The 20438-nt window shown below is 37.6% G+C and overlaps 1 protein-coding gene across 1 annotated transcript; it reads right to left on the bottom strand.

Annotated features, from left to right (window-relative positions):
* Positions 1-3466: 3466 nt before the first annotated feature.
* LOC121368635 lies at positions 3467-13503 on the bottom strand. Its single transcript, XM_041493374.1, has 9 exons — positions 13322-13503; positions 11295-11437; positions 8189-8288; positions 7572-7696; positions 6585-6675; positions 5956-6108; positions 5120-5224; positions 4559-4746; positions 3467-3552 (listed from the first exon to the last, which is right to left on the bottom strand). The coding sequence occupies exons 1-9, from the start codon at positions 13501-13503 to the stop codon at positions 3467-3469; spliced, it is 1173 nt and encodes a 390-aa protein (XP_041349308.1).
* Positions 13504-20438: the final 6935 nt, after the last annotated feature.

Below are 20438 nucleotides of genomic sequence, written 5' to 3' on the forward strand. Positions count from 1 at the left end.
AATGAAGCCAAAACCAACGTCAGACTTACACCTGGCCTGTACATATTGTTATTATTAATTGTTGTTGTTTCTTTGCTTTTATTTGTTTGCTGACACCAGTTTGTTTGGTAATATGCAATACATTGAATTGAATACACCATGATCGCACACCTGTACCCAGGTCATTGTCTCCTACACAAAGACCATTGTTTCCTACACAAAGGCCATTGTGACATTGTCTCCTACACAAAAGTCCATTGTTTCCTACCGAGACCAGACACCTGCACCCCCCTATAGAAAGGCCATTGTTTCCTACACAAAAAAGCCATTGTGTCATTGTTTGCTACACAAAGACCATTGTGTCATTGTCTCCTACACAAAAGCCATTGTTTCCTACCAAGGTCAGACATCTGCACCCCCCTATACAAAGGCCATTATTTCCTACACAAAAGCCCATTGTCTCCTACCAAGGTCACGTGATCACGGGAAAGTAGGTCAATCATGGCACTCAACAGGCCCCTATACTACTCATACCACGGCCTTAAGTATACCAATCGTAGTGCACTGGCTGGAACGAGAAATAGCCCAATGGGCCCACCGACAGGGATCGATCCCACACCGACCGCGCATCGAGTGAGCGCTTTACCACTGGGCTACGTCCCGTCCTTTTGCCATAAACAGATGATACACCCAGACGGCGTATTATTACAAAAACGTCCCTAGTGTAATTAGTCGAACTTCCGTTAAATTGCATGAAATTTGAAATCCCTTGAGGTTCATACAGATTTGAAAAGTGCCTGAATTTGGGCGATTCTAACAAAAACAACTTACATTTGTTTATTAATTCTCATGGTGAACGTGACAGTGTGATCAAGAAGTTACGTTTGGTCTTGGTAAAGGGCAACAACTCGTCTTATTAAGTATATATTTGTCCTTATATGAAAATAAAGCCACCGACTTCATATTCTATACGACCTTAAAGTGTGTAACCATCTCTTGTATGACAAAATGTACCATCCCAAACCAACAAAAAGTTGAGAAAAACCCCACCTATTTGACGTTTGTATCACGTCTTTTCTTTTTTGTTTCAAACTGGGGCTGTGACATATTAGATAAAAGACGTGTATCAAAATGAATAAACAATATCAAAACATGTTAACGACAAAAAATAGATATTTTTGTTTTTTTCTTTTGGCGTTTGTTTCAACGATTTAATGAAAATAAAATAAAATAAAATCAAGAACTCAACAACTACACATCCCACATACCTTTATTTCATCAAATTTATGTAGCATTATGCACTGTCTGTACAATAAATAAAGTGATGTGTTATATACTGTATATACAAGTTGTTATTATTAACATAATACATGTTCTAATTTACAGTATGTACAATCATTAAAATCTTTCTGTTGAGTATGATGTTATAATACAAACAGATCTACTCATTTTAAATAAATTGTAAAAAAAAGGTTATTGTGATTTTTATGCATCTTGAATCGTTCAAAGTTAGTGCTCCTTAGACATAGTAGAAAAAACCCCAACAAAACAAACAGCAAAGACAAAGAACAAACAAACACTTCGCTTTATTTGACAAGAATCCAGTTTCCGTCCTCTCATCTAACTGTAAAAATGCAGACAAATGGATCTCACATACACCCAACCCCACCCCCACCCATCGTTTCCGGTAGATGACTAACCCAACATTTTATTACATAAGTCTTTGACGCTTGGTGTGTTTGTTTATGTGGTATATGGGTCTTAAAATATTTGAAGAATTTCATGAATGCAAACTTGATTTTGTAATAAAATTCACTTTTTAAACGCGAGCATCGCGTGATATACAGTGCAGGGGCCTAATTCACTAAACTCTCACAACTTTGCGATCTCGCAGTGTAATACTAAAAGACTTGCAAAGAAGATGCTTTGTTGTCTAGCAGAGCCCAAGGGAGCTGTGTGAATTAGGACCCAGAACACTAATCACACGTTTCTATTTGTAACGTAACCAAGTTGACTACAATCCGTGTACGTACGTGTCGCTACACCAACCAATACACGTACACGTACACCAACACGTAAAAGTTGAGAATCGTGGCATCCTTGGCCCTTACGTCTCTTTATTTTAGAAGGTGTTGATCATTTAGGCAAGGTGGCATAAACAGAAACCTGACAAACATTTAGACCTTTATTTCTGCTACACGGAGAACACTGGTGAATTCACTCCTGTTGTATTATGCTTACACAGTTGTTATTTAGCAGTTGAAAGCTTCACAGAGTAACACTGAATCAAGAAAATAGATTTAATAGAGGGATAAAATTGTGATCTGGCTATTGACGATTATAATATGGCTTGCAGCTACCGGGTATGTGGATATATCATTATTCTAATTCTTTTTGTAGTTAAATACACCCTTAGCATTGGCAGGCCGTACTTGCGAGACTGAATGATCAATACAGCCATAACTGTACAGTGGCGGATCCAGGGGGTGAATAGGGTGGCTAGCCACCCCTCCCTTCCTGGGCAATTTTTTTTTTAATGTTCATTCCAAACATATTTAATGAATTTTACGAATTAAGCGCAGTCGCTGTACTGATCGACATTTGCTATTTCACTCCATCCCAATACAGCCCCCCCCTTATTATTTTCTAGATCCGCCGCTGCACTGTATATTAAAGCCTTCTCAAAGTTCAGAGAGGTCCAGACCAATCTGATTCTGTTTCTTGAGCCAATCCCATCCCTCGACAATGCTAACAACAATCCAGGCAGTAATAAATGCCATGTACATGTAATTACAAATGCCATCGGACCTTGAAACCCGGAATAACTCCAGCCTCACCCACCTCTGCATGAGTAAATGTCGAGAAATTAAACATTGCATATTCATTCAGTATTATGATTCAGATCATGTGGTCTCCACAAACTGACGTTCAGTATATGAACTGGCACACACATTATATATGTTCAAGAGAACGGGGACTCGGCGCTTGCTAAATTGAAGCTGTAACGTCACATGAATGCGATTGAATGTCAGGCCATGATGGAAACCAGCAAAATAGTTCGCGAGCGCTAGTCCTTCTGAACACACACTAATCGCTGTTTCATTGACCCTTTGACCTCTATGGTTCTTCACTATATTATCGACTCATTGTGTTGTGGTTGTTTGGTATATAGCAGGCCCGTAGGAATCGGAGATGGGGTGGGGTTGACCCCACTTAGGAAAATAATGTTCATTTTTTTGTTGTTCTACTCTGTATAACTAAAGATAAAAACATGGCGTGTGCCCCCTCCCCACCAAAGACTGTGCCTCCTCCATTAGAGTTTGTGCTCCCCTTCCACTCCAGATATCGTTCCTACCGACCTGCTAAGGATTGGAAGGGTCAAAGAACACAGATATTGAAGTTTAAAGCAACTAGACACACTCTCGTTATAAAATATCGTTTTGTAATTAAGTAAGTCTAAGCACGTATCAAGCACGCCCAGCGAGTATCACAAACAACGAGTGGAGATCTGCTTGACGCTTGTGAGGATCGTAAACACTGCCCAGGCCATCAGAACTGTGGACATGATGAGTCCTGCAAGAAAAGCAGACGAGAAATTACAAATGGTGGAATATGAAAAAGAAGGGGGAAAAAACTTCACTGGAATGACTAATCAGAGGAAAAGCCTTCCACATCTTTCCGGAAATGTTACCAGAAAATTATTCTTACCCTCGTCCTTTGACTAAAAGTTCACAATAATCCCGGAGCTTCTATTTTCCCATCTTCACAAGACAATATATCATTCTGTATTTATAGCATAACGAAATGCAGTATACTAATAATTACTATAGATACGAAATGGTACCTTGGCTTGCGGAAAATGGTATTTTTCAAGATCCGGACCTACAGTTTTCCTAACTTTTCTGATCCCGGTTACTTTCAGTCCGATTTATCTGCGGTCAAACTTAATTTGACGCCGGATTCACTTCCGTGTATGGAACAGCTGACTGCTGTGACCAAGAATGGTCGAATCACATTTAGGCGATATTTAACATGAAAACTCACCATTTTGCGTTGACTGACTGTTAAGTATTGAAAAGTAAATAATCCACTAGCAATCGAATACGACATTTTCGTTTACTCTCCCCCCCCCCCCCCGGAAAAAACAACCCCCCACCAAAAAAAAAAAAAAAAAAAAAAAAGAAAGAAAAAAAGACCATTTTCATTATGTAAGCGATTGATGCTGCCATTACTTTTCAAAGACATTGTCGTGTTCGCTGGCTAGCAAAATAGTTACTTAACCATCGGTCGACGCAAAACGGTGAATTCGCATCTTAAATATTGCGCAAATGCGATGTTACCAACTTGGTCACAATAACTCCCTGTTCTATAAACAGAAGTAAATATTCGATTTAACAGCAGATGTATTGGACTCGGTGATTTTCTTCTCTAATAATAACAAACGTTAACATATCAAAACTATTTAATGATGAAAAAGAATATCCCCTAAAATATAATCCATTCTTTTATTTCGAAGTAATTTCTATGGTGAAATAATAAAGATATTTTTGAGAGATTTCTTCTTTAAATTTAGACTGACCTTGAGCCGAAGATTCTGCAGATTCGTTGTTTCTCTGTCTCTGTTGCGTGAGGTACTCTGCGCAGTGATCTTGTAAAATGTCCATGTGCTCCCGGCGATTTACCGTCAAGTTCCGGAAATAACCACGTAGTTTACTGCATTTGTGGAAACCTGCGTTGTCAAGACATCTGAGTCCTATTTCGTAATCCCTGTGAAAACCATGAAACAATTTTATTTAAGGTATTTATCGATAGTTCATCTAAAACTAGTTTTGACAGTGATTCATGAGTGCATGTCATAACAGCTATATTTTTCTAATGAGCTCTGTCCGCTGCTAGTTTTGATTTAGTAAACTAGTCTGGGAGTGACAGTCCTCTTTGTGGCGGTGCAGGAAGGATGTGTTATCCAGTAAAGGATCTCCGTGGGAGTGGCTGCCCTATAGACGATCGAGGCACTAGAATCGCAGAGATATGGTCTTGATTGAAGTCAGCGGTTTTGTCATTCAAATTTAAAACAAACGAACTATTACCACCACCCCACACACATGCACCACCCTTCAACGTTGTCACTACTCAATCTTACCTGCATTGCTGGGTTGAAATATCTGGATTCACGACTGTCATTGGCCAGGCAAGGGCTAAAACGCGGACACAGTGCTGGATTCGAGCTTGACCCTTAGATCCACATCTATCTCCAGCTAACAATACAAGAAATGACCGAATTAACAAGATATTCCAACTAACGCCATATCTTTGTGTGTTTTTTATTGTAAACTATTGATATAATTTTATCATAATCTCTAATATTAACTTGAGCTTTTAAAAAGTAAAATAGAAATTAATTACATGTAACTAAATAATGAATAAATGGAAAAAGAAACCCATTACAGAAGCAGATATGTTTGAGAGGAAATTATTATTACTGATACACCTTTCTCACGTTGTCGTAAGTAATCAAAGCGTATGGGTATAGGCTTCGAGTTTTACTCCTATTTCGTTTAATATTCACTTTAACAACTTATAGTCTTTGATGGTTCCATCCAAAGGCGAACGGGCACCCATTTTCGTAAGATGTGAGCAGGCTGATTTTGGCTCGAATTAAACGAAAATTGTTCGAATCTGCATAACAACGTTTATTCATATTTGCATTACTACTATACCAAAAAACTATATATGGTTCCAAATGAATCACTACATATTTCTACACGGATTACAATTAATATTATGAGTAGAATGATGGAAATACATGGTCAAACGTTTTCAGGCCAGCTTATTATGTCCGAACGTCTCCATAGGTGTTTTGCCCGAATAATAACATTTACCGCAGTACTGATGGGGGTGGATGGGGGTGGATGGGGTGGGGTGTGGGCACAGTCTGTTACGCGTATTGTTCCATTCTGCATCAAGTCGTGTAAATACTTGCCTTCCAGTGGTGAGTCTGTTCTGTTACACTGTTGTTCGTAGAGACCAAAGATATGCTGGGGATATAACACTTTGAGGAGTGCTTCGAACATCGGACAGGTAACGGGCACGTTGGATGAAGCCAGGCACAGTTTGAATTGGAGATAGGATCTGAAAGAACACGATATTACTTCTGTTTAATAAAATGGAACAAGTCATTACAACATCCAATCATAAGGAGTGATTTACAGGGTCCTTCGAAGTTACCATTACTTCTTTTTGTATGAACAACTTTAAATAAGATGGAACAGGTTTCTTTTGTTTAACGACACCACTAGAACATATTGATTTATTAATCATAGCCTACTGGATGTCAAACATTTGGTAATTTTGACATATAGTCTTAGAGAAGAAACCCACTACATTTTTCCATTAGTAGCAAGGGATCTTTTATATGCACCATCCCACAGGCAGGACAGCACATACCACAGCCTTTGATAAGATGGAACAAGTCATTACAACATTCAATTACATAGTCAGTCCTACGGGATATTTCGAAGTTACCATTCCTTTTTGTATGACCAAACGTAAGGAGTATAGTGCCATCATTCCCGCCAATTTAATTCATAGGCTCACAAAGTACGTACTTGCAAGCTGTATCCAAGTCTTCTGGCAGATTCATCACGTGTTGTTTACATGTGTCTAGGATCGACATCGCTTCATCAAAATTTTCACATCCTGCATCAAATATTACATTTTGTAATTCACAATAACAACAGTAACATATGCTATTGTGTATTAGTCTATTCAGAAAATGCATTCATGTAGGATGGCCGTCAAAATATATATATATATATATATATATATATATTATATATATATATATATAAATATATATATAATTTTTTACAATATGAAAAAACTTCTTTAAAAAAAATAAAAATACAAATTAGTACAAATTTGACTAATATTAAAGTCAGTATGACAACTAGTCTGGCTTGACATGATACTTTTTGTGAATTTGAAAAACGTTATCGAAAAACCTATAAGAATTTTTATACAGGTGTATTTATAAATGTGTAAAATGCATCGTTTTGGTACATATAGATACATTGTACCTACCGGAATCTTAGATTCTCAGTTTTAGAAAAACGCAAAAGAAAAATAAGTAGTCGAAGAAGAAGTAAAGGAAGAATATCAAAAAGAGAAAAAGAAGAAGATCAAAAGAATGAATGAAATGAAATGTTTTATTTAACGACGCACTCAACACATTTTATTTACGGTTATATGGCGTCAGACATATGGTTAAAGACCACACAGATATTGAGAGGAAACCCGCTGTCGCCACTTCATGGGCTACTCTTTTCAATTAGCAGCAAGGGATCTTTTATATGCACCATCCATAGACAGGATAGTACATACCACGGCCTTTGTTACACCAGTTGTGGAGCACTGTCTGGAATGAGAAATAGCCCAATGGGTCCACCGACGAGGATCGATCCTAGACCGACCGCGCATCAAGCGAACGCTTTACCACTGGGCTATGTCCCGCCCCCGAAGATCAAAAGAAGAAGAAATGCTTAGTTTCCATTAACCTAACTTTCAGGATAAAACGAAAGCTTAACAAAGCTCACCTTTAGTGCATATCGTGTTGGCTGTCGTGTCTACGCCCTGGGGTAGTAGATCATAGAAAAGTCTTCCAAACATAGGGCAGTCGCTTGTCACCAGAGATGCACATTCCAGACTTTCGTTCAGAGAACTGTCAAGACAAATTGCATTAAACTTGTACTCAAAGAAGATACACGTAAATATTTATTACATTCAAGAAAATCACCGAAAATATTTAAATATCCTATTAGTCTTACTCAAGACAAACTTCATATATACTTATGTCAAAGAAATTCTAAATGGTGAACAGGTTTTAAAATTAACAAGTAAAAGAAATTCTGACTATAGTGAGACAAAATGGTGAACAGGTTTTGAAATTAACCAAAATATTTATTATTGGTGAATATATATATATATATATATATATATATATATATATATATATATATATATATATATAATATTTAAAAAACAGGTTAGTGTACTTTACACACATTTCTTGTTCAGTTCAAAAACAGTCCGTAATGCTTTTTTCATGCCAACCCTTGTCATGTTGTTAAAACTTCAGAATTCAAAGCATTCAACAAATATTAGCTGACTAATTTCATACAAATTGCAGTGTCGAAGTGCCAATCATACTCACGTGCAGAAGTTGCCAAAAGAGGAATCATATAGAGCGTCAAATCGAATTAGGCTGGTGCATTGTGTGATGTTGATAGTTCGTTCCAGGAAACTGGGACATGCTGCCAAAGATAACATTAGAATCAATAATTGTTATCACATCACCAAATAAACGAAATACTTTAAACATATTCTCATCAAGGCTATGTCTTCAAATTAACACCGAAAACCATACTAAAAATGTGTCCGAGCCTTGCGTTTGTATCCTTAAGGAATGACCCCTGCGCGTGCTGTAACCTCACCGTGGTGCAGGGGTGTAACACTCTTTGGGAAAATACAGCGTTTAGAGTAAAATTCGGTGTCCGTAAATTTCTGTGATATTTGCACAGTTCTTTACACTGTTTTTGTATCCTTTTTTTATATTGATGTTGATCATCACTTTATTTATTTGCATTACCATAGTTTGACACCCAATATCCGATGTATTTTTCGTGCTGGGGTGTCGTTAAACATTCATTCATTCATTCATTCCTTAAGGAATGACGAATCGGACCACTCCTAGGAAATACACACTGACGGTTTTCGGCAGGAGTTGCGCGGGCGGCAAACACAGAAAAGGGCCGCATCAAAAATCGATTCTATGGTTATCATTAGCAATGTTTCAGTATGCGCGACGCTGGTGGGTTTGTGGTAATCGCACTCACATCGAGCTCGCACCGCATCAAAAACCGCTCACTTGAAAAATAGGCCCTTAAGGACGCCCAACATTTGGCAAAGGTTTTATTGCCGTCCAATGGCAAAAACATCGTAAGTCACGTTTTACTTATTTTGAGAAAATGAGAAATCGCCAAGTTGGGCTTGATTAAGGACTGGTTGATTGCATTAACAGGATTATTGTTTAAACATTAATGATTTAAAAAAGTGTATAACTATGTTATTTATGGGTGGGAAGTTCTGGCTTTCTGATGATGACGATTCCATTAACTTACTTAGAACTATCAATAACAAAACCGCAATAATTTTTTGAAAAAAATCGGGGAAATTCTATATAATTTAAAACGTTCTATTATCTCGATTTTAACGTAAAGGTCAGTCACTGAGTTTTGCCATTGGACGTCAGTTTTATAGATGTGTCAGAAAATATTTTAGTATAATTCAAACCTCTAAGGGGCCCGATGACTCTCGTGGTCAGGTCCAGAAAACCCTTACATCAATTCGGTTTAGAGCTGTCTTTAATTTGATAACCTAGTTTGATGACTGATATGTAGAAATGTAGTACAATGTAGTAGTGTTGGTATAAAGTGCTCCTACTGGCAGTAGCTAGTGGGAAATCCCCTATTAGCTCAGTTGATAGAGCGCTGAACTCTTGTACTGAGAGTCCGTGGTTCGAATTCTCTTAGTGGAGGTTGATTTTTTCTGTAACAAAATGGAGCCGACGTAGGGACTGGGTGTGTTCTTAACACAAGAATACAATTATAACCCAGTCGGGACCCGTAATAGTTCAACTGCCCGTGGCCCACAGCTCCGGGACGTAGCTTCACTTGAGTGGGGATTATGTAGTAGTGTTGGTATAAAGTGCTCCTACTGGCAATAGGTAGTGAGAATTTCCCTATTAGCTCAGTTGGTAGAGCGCTGGACTCTCGTACTGAGAGTCCGTGGTTCTAAACCCCCCAGTGGAGGTTAATTTTTCTGTTACAGGTTTCAAATTCACAAATCGATAATTCAAACTTGCTTAGCGATTTAAACAAAATGAGCCCAGAACGTGTGGGGTTTGTTTTTAACTATACATGCAACAGTTTAATATTTTTTACGTTGCAGTTGCCCTCAAGATTTGTTAGTAGACACCACACAAGAAATAAATAGACAAAGTGAAAATGTATCCGCTGTTGTAGAACGTTCAACAGTATCTACAAACTTAACCTTCGAATGTACACTTTGAAATGTTTTGTCCACACGTATATAAATTGATCATGTTTTGGTGCTAATATTTTGGGTGTTTGCCATGGTTTGTCGTTGTTGTTGATGGGAATGTTTTTTGGGGAGTTATTTTGATATGTTTTTTCGTTACCAGTGGTCAGCTCGATAGGGGAATATATCGTTATAAATAAAGACACTTGACCCAAATAGGCCTATTAATAACTCATTTTCATCAAGCTGCATGGTTGGATAAATATTTCAATGTCGAAAATTAACAGAACACACCTAGGCCAATTTGTATATAATAATGGTGTAAGACAGGGGATCGATTTGTTATATTGTGTTGCGTATAAACAATTAAAATATGTTCAATACTTAATAATTTCGAGACTGTGAAAATAATGGATAGTCCGCCTCCTTCGCGCTGACTGGCCCTGCTTCACACATCTCGTGATATCATCGGGAATGGGCAAAATGAAGTGTCCATGGCTTCGACAAGTGTGCAACCATTTTTAGAGGGGGTGGGGGTGCAGCTATACTGTCCTCTAGAATTTTAGTTAGAAGAGTCCTTTCAAACTAGAAAAAGATACTTTTATTGTGTCCGGATTCTTTTTTGTCTATGGATAATTTTTGGCGTTCATCCATCATAAAACTGTTAAAGCACGCCTGTCATTGACACAGCCTCTTACTTCACCCGTGAGTTCTGTATATTCTGCTACCTCAAGTTTATCGATATTAAGCTACGTACAGCCCAGTAAACGCAGACCTCAAAAGGGTCCAATGACTTTCATGCCAAAAGGTTGGTGGAATGTATCGCATGGTAATGCTTGCCTCATGCCCTTTCGGTCTACGATCGATCCCCATTGGTGGGCCCATTGGGTAATTTTTCATTACAGCCAATGCTCCACAACTATTGTAACAATAGCCGCGATATGTACTATCCTGTCAGTGGGATGATGAATATAAAAGGTCCCTTGTTGAAGAGTAGTCCAATTAGTGGCGGCAACGAGTTTCATTTCTAATTCTCTCCGTAGTACTAAGCATATATTGGATATATCAGACGGCATATAACTTTAACGGAAATGTGTTGAGTGCGTTGATAATAAAACTTATTTCATTATATCTCCCTTCTTTTTTCCCTTCTTATGCCAAAAGGCAAAGCTGTTTTTTTTTGTGTTTTTTTAAACTGAATACGAAGACCATGAACTCACCGCCATCACAGAGTTTGTAGATGTCTTGCATGACTCGTTCCCAGCGCTGCAAGGTTCGTGTGGGCGGGTTGGTCCCATCTTGTCCACAGCCCGCTGTCGCGTCAATATAGCACTGCGTTAAGTTGTTCCCCTTGATCGTGTTTCTGAAAGCACAAGATTATTTCATTACAGACATGAAGCATATTTTTCATTCATTCATTCATTCATTCATTCATTCATTCATTTTACAATATCTAATTGTTTTTCCAGTCCCAAATCAGTGCCCCACAGATGGTATTTCAAAGGCTGTGATACTAACCATTAAGCTGCTGTCCTTGACAGACAGTTCAGATAGCCGAGGTGTGTGCCCGGGACAGCGTGTTTGAACCTTAATTGGATATAAGCACGAAAATAAGTATAAATGAATGAATACATCATGTCTGTGAGAAAGTGCTTATATAAGATCTCTTCAGGCTTGCTGCTAACAAAAAAACTGTGTATAAAGGTTATATGTCACCGAATCATTTTACAGTGATCAATTTAGATACCAAATAATGATGTATTTTCAGTCGTCTGTAGAGTCTACAAATTATAAGTTTGGTTTATTTACAGTAGGCTACTGTACAGTGTATTAATGCTATAAAAATTAAAATGTCTTAAACATTCATACACTATGAATTGTTGGTTATTTACACATTATTTATAAATAAAGCTGTTTTAAGTGACACGTTGTGTTAAAGGGACATTCCTGAGTTTGCTGCATTGTAAGATGTTTCCGAATGATAAAATATTTCTACGATTAAACTTACATATTAAATATATTTTCTTGTTTAGAATATCAGTGTTTGTATAGTCAATGTGTTTCTGGTCATATCAATATTTGTAAGAAGCCCAAACTGGATTTTGTCTTCAAATAATTTCGTACGTACGAAAAAAAGTTTTTAGGAAATAAAATGAAATTTAACCTAGTACAAATATTAGAACGGTCAGAAAAACGTTTAATATACAGCCAGTAATATGATATGCAGAAAAATAAATTTGATATGTAATTACAATCGTTAAAAAGTCTCGGTTAGGAATGTCCCTTTAAACAGCCACTTATTGTCCAAAATCCATCTAAATTGTACATAAAATGAGGTTGATGAGAACAGAATATTGTTCACCACACTCACGGACTTTTTTGTACAGATTCGTTTCATACATTTATTCTTATGTTTTTCTGTGGGATTTAAAAAAACCCCAATTGTTTTAAAACAAGTGTACCGGAATGTGAGATAGCGTAACGGGTGGTAAACGTCTGTGTTATTTTATACTGCGTATTTAATAATTGAAGGGCACACTCAATTTTTTAACATGGTCGTCCCGATCTTTCTCAATGAATTTTCTATTTTACAGTAATGTGTTTTTTTGTTTTTTTTCTTTCTTGTTTTTAATAGCATGCACATTTGTGGTGTTCCATAATTCATCATGTGGCAAAGGGGCAAAATACAATTTTTTTATAACATACTCACCACCCACAAAATAAATTTGTATTTAAATTAAGTATGCATAGGGGGGAATACAACAGACCTGCCAGGCATAAAATAATAGTTACCCCCCCCCCCCCCCCACACACACACACTGGCATAGTCATGATTTTATATTGGAGGGTGTGCAACCCCACTATTAGGGGAGGGCAACCCACACTATGTATGTATGTATCTATGCATGTATGCATGTATGTATGTATGATTTTATAAAATTTAATACAATAAAAAGCAAATGAAAAAAGGTTTGATTGTGGGGAGACATTGCCCCCGTAGCCCCCCTCGCTACACCATTGCGTGCACACACATACACAGTGACACACACACAATGAATCACAGCCACACACACCCACACACAACACACACCACCACACACACACACACACACACACACACACACACACACACACACACACCATCTCCCACATGTAAAGAAATATGAACTAACTTTCAACTCAGGTTATTTTTTCCTTTAAACCATTGGAAACTTCTTTTCGTCTGGGTTACAGCTAAAATACTCACAGACAGAGGTTTTCCAGCGTCTGTCCGCGATTGTTGGCCGTCGCCGACTCTATCACCTGGTTGAGGACGAGTTCCATCTCGACCACGCACGTCTCCGCCATCGTCGCATTGCAGCCCTGCGACGCCACGCCGTCGGCTGCAATAAAAACGTAGAGTGTCAGGGCAATGACGTGGGGAGACATTATCGAAATGTTGAGAGCATATCGTACATACGTATATGTATGGGGAGGCTGGAAGTCCGAAAATAACACGGGTCTAAAACAAACGAAGAGCTAAATAATTAAAACGGTTGGACTGAATTACCGTATATAGTGGGATTAGCGCATCGTCCAACCAACGTTAATCTAAGTTTTGGCGTGGCACAGGAGGATTATATTCAGCACGTACTCGATATATTTTGTTGATTCTGGGTTGTTTACTTTCAGAACATGGGGAAATAACGTGGTCGTATAGTCAAACATTCGTTGACTCAGCGAGGCGGGGAAGTCATTGTAATATCACTTTAATGACGATGTTGTTTTTCGACGTAACGTTAACACGTACCTATGTGTGTTTTAAAAAAAGTGTTTCCAATTTTATGAAGGTGCATCATGGTCAAAGTGTAATCGTATCCAGGGGCGGCACAGTGTAAAAATAAAAATAGTGGTACGGCTCGAGGTTGCCAGACTCTCCTTTCAAATTCACCTGTGAAGGACATTTTCAAAGATACAACAAATATACCCCCGCCCCACCCCCACCCCCACCCCAAAACAGTAGTACGGCCATGCCGTACCTCGTTGAATAGTACCGTCTGCGCCGCCGCTGTTATCGTCTGCGATCTAGGTAATAGTTGTAGTGTCAACATAATGGTATAAAAATCCGAGATAGCATCTCCATTAAAGGTACATTCCTGAGTTTGGTGCAATTTGTAAGATGTTATCGACTAACATAGACTTTTTAACGAGTGTAATTACAGATCAAATATATTTTTCTGAATTAAATATTAGTGGCTGTATATTAAACGTGTTTCTGATCGTTCTAATATTTGTACTAGGTTAAATTTCACTTTATTTCTTAAAACATTTTTTTTCGTATGTACGAAATTATTTAAAGACAAAATCCAGTTTGGGCTTCTTACAAATATTAAGACGACCAGAAACACATTGAATATAGAGACACTGATATTCTAAACAAGAAAATATATTTAATATGTAAATTTAATCGTAGAAATATTTTATTAGTCGGAAATATATTGCAAACTCGGGAATGTCCCTTTAATATATCACTGTTTTGTTTTATTTGCACCATTTTGTGGAACAGTTTAGATTAACTGCATGGCTTAATCCTAGCTTCTATAAGACTAATCCCGCGCTCAAACTGAAAATCCTTTTCACGCCAATAAATTGAAATTCAGAAAACAACAGCAGCAACAGCAACAGTAACAACAACAACAACAACAGTAACTGTAACCGTTATTCATAATATTATCAAACTATCTAAAACTCAAAAACATGATATATGGCATCATCAATGGTTTGTGGAATCATTTGTAATTGAACTAACAGTATTAGTAACACATAGGCATGTTTTAAATTTAGGATCAAATTCCATTCATAAAAAAATGTGTGTAACATTTTACAAATGCATGTGCTTGTCGATAGCTTATTTGTTTTTACTTTTCCTTGATTACAGGTACATTTTTGGAATGTGCGTATACACCTGAAATACCTGATGATTTCCGCATTTCTAAACTTGCCTACAGGATAATGTATAGCTCAAACGATCTGTACTGCAATAACCCGGATATATTAGGACAAACATGGAAGTACATACTTTTTACAATTGTGCCTGGATAATCGTGGGCGGGAAACACTAATTAAATAAAACAGCACTATAATTATATAGCATACCTAGCCGTTTTAGGGGAGCTATCACTCTGGTGACCCATCACTCTCCTGAATCTAATTTAAAGGGACTACCCCGAGTTTTCAGCCCTAGCAAGACTTCCGTTTGGTCCTCCTCCCCCTCAACAAAATAAAGACACATCCTGCATTTTCCTGTTTTTAAAAAATATACCCTACCTCAACATGATGTTAAGCATAAAGCAGTATACGTTTGGACGTTATAAAAAATTATAAAATAATACATATGAAATTGTTTTAGACAAAATTCAGTAATGAGATACTATAAAACATTACGGTGTACAGAAATGCATTTAATTGTTTATAGAGATAATAATATTCTAACAAAGAAAAGTAAGTAAATTGTCATTTTAATAATGTAAAATATTTTATATTTGCTGAAAAACTCTTAAAATTAATACAAACTCAGGACAGTCCCTTTAAGGAAAGTAATTTAAGCTTCTCTTAGATTGTGAATATGTTTTAAAGTAGGGGCGGGATTTAGCTCAGTCGGTTGAGTGCTCGCTTGAGGTGCTTGCGTCGCAGGATCGAACCACCTCGGTGGATCCATTCATCTGATTTGTTTTCTCGTTACAACCAGTGCACCACAATTGGACAACGGCCGTGGTATGTGCTTTTCTGTCTGTGAAAAAGTACATATAAAAGATCCCTTGCTGCATTAGGAAAAATGTAGCGAGTTTCCTCTGATGACTACGAATCAGAATTACCATATGTTTGACATCCTATAACCTATGATTAATTAATCAATGTGATCCTGTGGTGTCATTAAACAAAATAAACTTGTTTTTGTAATGTTTTAAAGTACTACAAAAGGATTCAACTACATCAATGCCCTGTACGGTAATATTTTAAAGACTCTCCGTAATTTAAGTTCTAAGGGGATTAATTAATCACTCACTTCTGGTTTCTTTTCACAGCGAGATCTGATATAGATACTAATAAACTAGTTACCAGTCGTTATCAAGTTTATAACTCGACGGCACTAACGACCGCCGGTAATAGGGGAGTATAGTAGGTGGTTACAAGTGCCTCGTAACAATGCCAGAAGTAACTAGTAAGCACTCTCCGAAGTGGTCAAACTAAGCCCACAGCTAAAACTGATGGGAAATGGCTGGTGTATGACACGGACAGCCATAAGAGAAAAGCACCTGTCACGGTTGGAAAGACAAGAACTGGGATGTGGAGGTGGACAGCGAAAGAAGTTGAAAAATAAGAGGAGCTGCCAGATCAGGAAAAAAATTAGATGGAAGTCAAAGGAGAGAAAGGAAAAGGGCATAAAGATATAAAAAAATATATTTTAAAAAACCCCGATATGTCATAATTGTCACAACAAATGGTATCAAGTTTATTACTGTTTTATTTGTTAATTCTGTGAAAATCATTACAAAATCATTACCACTACATATTTAAACAGAAAATTGTGATAAGAACAGACGATTACTAACCATTTATCTTCCCAATTACAAATTGTGATGTCATCAAAAGCAACAATATTATAACAACGTATGTTAGCACTATAACTTTGATGGATATGTGGTCTCAGGTACGATAGGTCGATGTCTCGACACCTCTCAGCGGATCCACTGGGTTATGTTCATGCCAGTTTCATTGCCGATATTTTAAAAAAAATCACTGTGTAGTTTGTCCTGTTTGTGGTAGGAAAATGAACAAAAGACTGAGCATTGTAGGGATCTGCTTCTCCTAAAATACGTTGAGGGTAGTGAAAAAAGATAGAGGAAGAATCAGGGAACATTAAGACAAAAAGCGCACTTTAAAACAAAATGGCCACGTTTTAGTGGCATGTTTTCTGCTAGAGGGCACAAAGGGTAAATTTACGCACAATAAAATCATTTTTGAATTTTTAAATAGATTACAGTAAGAGAAATGCTGTTTAAAATGTGTCAAAGTACATGAAATGCAGTGTCCAATTTCAAAAGATTTCAAACCCATAACCTAATCGTAGGAGCACTTATGGTCTTGTTTTTATTACGTACCCTCAAGTTACTTTCTGACAGAAAGCCTGAGTGAGGAAGGGCAACTGCATCTCGACCACCGATGGGCCCCGCCTTGCTGTCACGGGAGTGTATTTGTCATCTCATTCTTTATACGCAGTGTCATCATTTACCACATAAAAGTTTGTTTTGTTTAACGTTACCACTAGAGCACATTGATTTATTAATCATCGGCTATTGGATGTCAAACATTTGGTAATTCTGACGTAGTATTAGCGGAAACCCGCTGCATTTTTCCAATAGTAGCAAGGGGTCTTTTTATATTAATCATCCCACAGACAGGATAGCACATACCACGGCCTTTGATATACCATTCGTGGAGCACTGGTTGAAACGAGAAATACTCCAATGGGTTCACCGACGGAGATCGACCCTAGACCGACCGCGCATCAGTCTAGTAATTTACCACTGAGCTACGTTCTGCCCCACCCTCCCCCGTTACCACATTGTCAAATAAATACACCAGCGTCCAAAGATGTTAGCATTGTGTCACCAAGTCATATATTTTGCCTTTTCAACTCTCTTTCTCTCTCTCTCTCTCTCTCTCTCTCTCTCTCTCTCTCTCTCTCTCTCTCTCTCTCTCTCTCTCTCTCTGTGTGTGTGTATGTGTGTGTGTGTGTGTGTGTGTGTGTGTGTGTGTGTGTGTGTGTGCATAATCTTCATATTTGTGAGGGCCAATGCCATCTGACTCCCCACCCACTCCCATCGCCCCTTCCGACGCCTATAAAATATTCCCTTCTTTGTTTCCCTCTGCTTTTATTTTCAATGACATTGAATGCCCTTTTAACAGCGCGAACGAAACGCAGTGTGCGTGATATATTTGTATGTAAACTATGACTGTGTTCGGTCCTGGATTGTCATTCCTAGTGAAGTTTTTCAAACGGGAAAACAATGCCTGTGTACATTGATATGAGAGGTACTAAAATGTCACACAGATCAGCGGCTAAGCGCAAAGTCACTTTGTGACAAATCTCCACGGCCGTCGCGCCCGACCACGACCACGTCGTGTGGGCAAACACCGGTCTGGTTGGGGTATGACATGGCGGAGTCAGACATGCCGTACCGGTACGCGATATTTGGACCAGGTTTACCAGCCTCTCCCGCCTTCGCGTGACCGAGTAGTGAGCAGCGCGGCACGATTGTGTAACCGATGTGTGAACTGTGCCTTTGGTCAGCTTTTTTCACAATTGAAGTTTATTAAATGTTTTGCAATGGCATATAGGCCTACTCAGACAGAGAGAGAGAGAGAGAGAGAGAGAGAGAGAGAGAGAGAGAGAGAGAGAGAGAGAGAGAGAGAGAGAGAGAGAGAGAGAGAGAGAGAGAGAGAGACAGACAGAGAGACAGACAGAGAGACAGAGACAGAGAGAGATATTAAATTTTATATTTATATATGAATAGGGCAAATATTAGGACTAGTGTTAAGATTATATTCGAAGTTTTCATGATTTTAGATAGTCTTTGTTTTCAGTGTCATTTCGTTTTATCTTTGTTATTACATTTATAATTATCTCAGAATATGTTAGCGGCAAAAATACGTCAACTTAATTTGAACGACAAAACTATCAATGCTTTCAAAATCGGTTCTCTGCACAAGGCAGAGTTAAAAGGAACGTTTAACAATAGTGTGACTTCTTCCTGGAATCACTGTCAGTTGTTCCAGTTATAGGACTTCCATTTTCTATGATGATATATCCTTTCTAGTTTGCATGTAGGTAGGAAGGAATGTTTTATTTAACGACAAACCGAACACTTTTTATTTACAATTATATATGGCGTCAGACATATGGTTAAGGACCACACAGATAACGAAAGAGGAAACCCGGTGCCGCTAGACAATGGGTACTATTTCCGATTAATAGCAAGGGATCCTTTATATGCAACATCTCATAGACAGAATAGTACATACCACGGCCTTTGTTACACCGGTTTGTGGAGCACTGGCTGGAACGAGAAATAACCCAATGGGTCCACCGACAAGTTTAAATGTAGGAGAACTGTGAATAGCAAAACTAGTTTGACAAATCTACATCTGTACCAGACAGAGCTCATCAGTGGAACATGTAAACGGTTGTGATGACATACACTCATGAATCACTGTTCAAACAATGATTGCCAGGTATATCCGCTGGGTTTTTTTTTCATCCAAACGATACAAATTTAGTAGACGAATTACATATAAAAAACAACAACCAAACAACCCTTCCCCACAAATTGAAAAAAAAAAAATGGTATAGCATCATATATCACTTGTGATATATTATGTGGACGCCAAAAGCTGGAGCAGAAAGAATAATAGTCGATATACAGGAGGAAAATTGACTGTTGCAAAATTGCAGGCGTCCCTTTTGTTACACAACTTAGTTTGGAGGGCAATGTTGATTTCAATCTCTATGCTACCAAAATTTAAGATTGAACGTTATACTGGAAAATATTGGTTAAGCATTCATTGATTGAAAACATATTTCATTGCATAAACAACAAAAGGATTGGGCACAAGTTTGCCAACTTTCTATGCCCTCTCCTATATACATACAATATAATGGCGACAATTACTTAATTATAATATAATAGTAATGTATACATATAAAATTTGTATACAAATGTATTTTAATAACAATCGAATTGAGGTAACGAGGGTATTATGTACAACAGGATTTTGAGAAAAAAAAACCCAGAAAAGAAACAAAGAAGAACATGTGCCTTCAAACCATTAGACTATTTTAATCAAAACGATGTGTTTGTTTAATAACATTTTGAACACAAATAAATATATTTTTAATTATAGAGATCACTTAAAGTATTTCGACCATATAAAAGCAGTTGTAGATGTATTGGTAACGAGTTACGAGTTAAGCATTCATGTTCGATGCTATTTGCAAAAGCAAATACATTTTTGCTCACTTGGTCTTAAAGGGACAGACGCTAGTTTGTAAACACTACAGCATATTTTTCACTAATAGAGTCGTTTATGATCACTAAAATCAAACATTACTTATATTGTATTGTTTAGATTGTCCATTTCCATACAACTGAAGTGTTTCTGGTCATCCTGGTGTTTCTACGTAGTGTCCATTTTTACGGGTTGAAACTAGGGTGTAGGTGAAAAATATGCCTTAGTGTTTAAAAACTAGGGTCTGTCCTTTTAAGTATACTTGATTTAAGTATGCACTCTATTTTCAGAACTAGTAGCACTACCTGTACTTT

Source organism: Gigantopelta aegis, chromosome 3 (genome assembly GCF_016097555.1).
Source record: "Gigantopelta aegis isolate Gae_Host chromosome 3, Gae_host_genome, whole genome shotgun sequence".
NCBI lineage: Eukaryota > Metazoa > Mollusca > Gastropoda > Neomphalida > Peltospiridae > Gigantopelta > Gigantopelta aegis.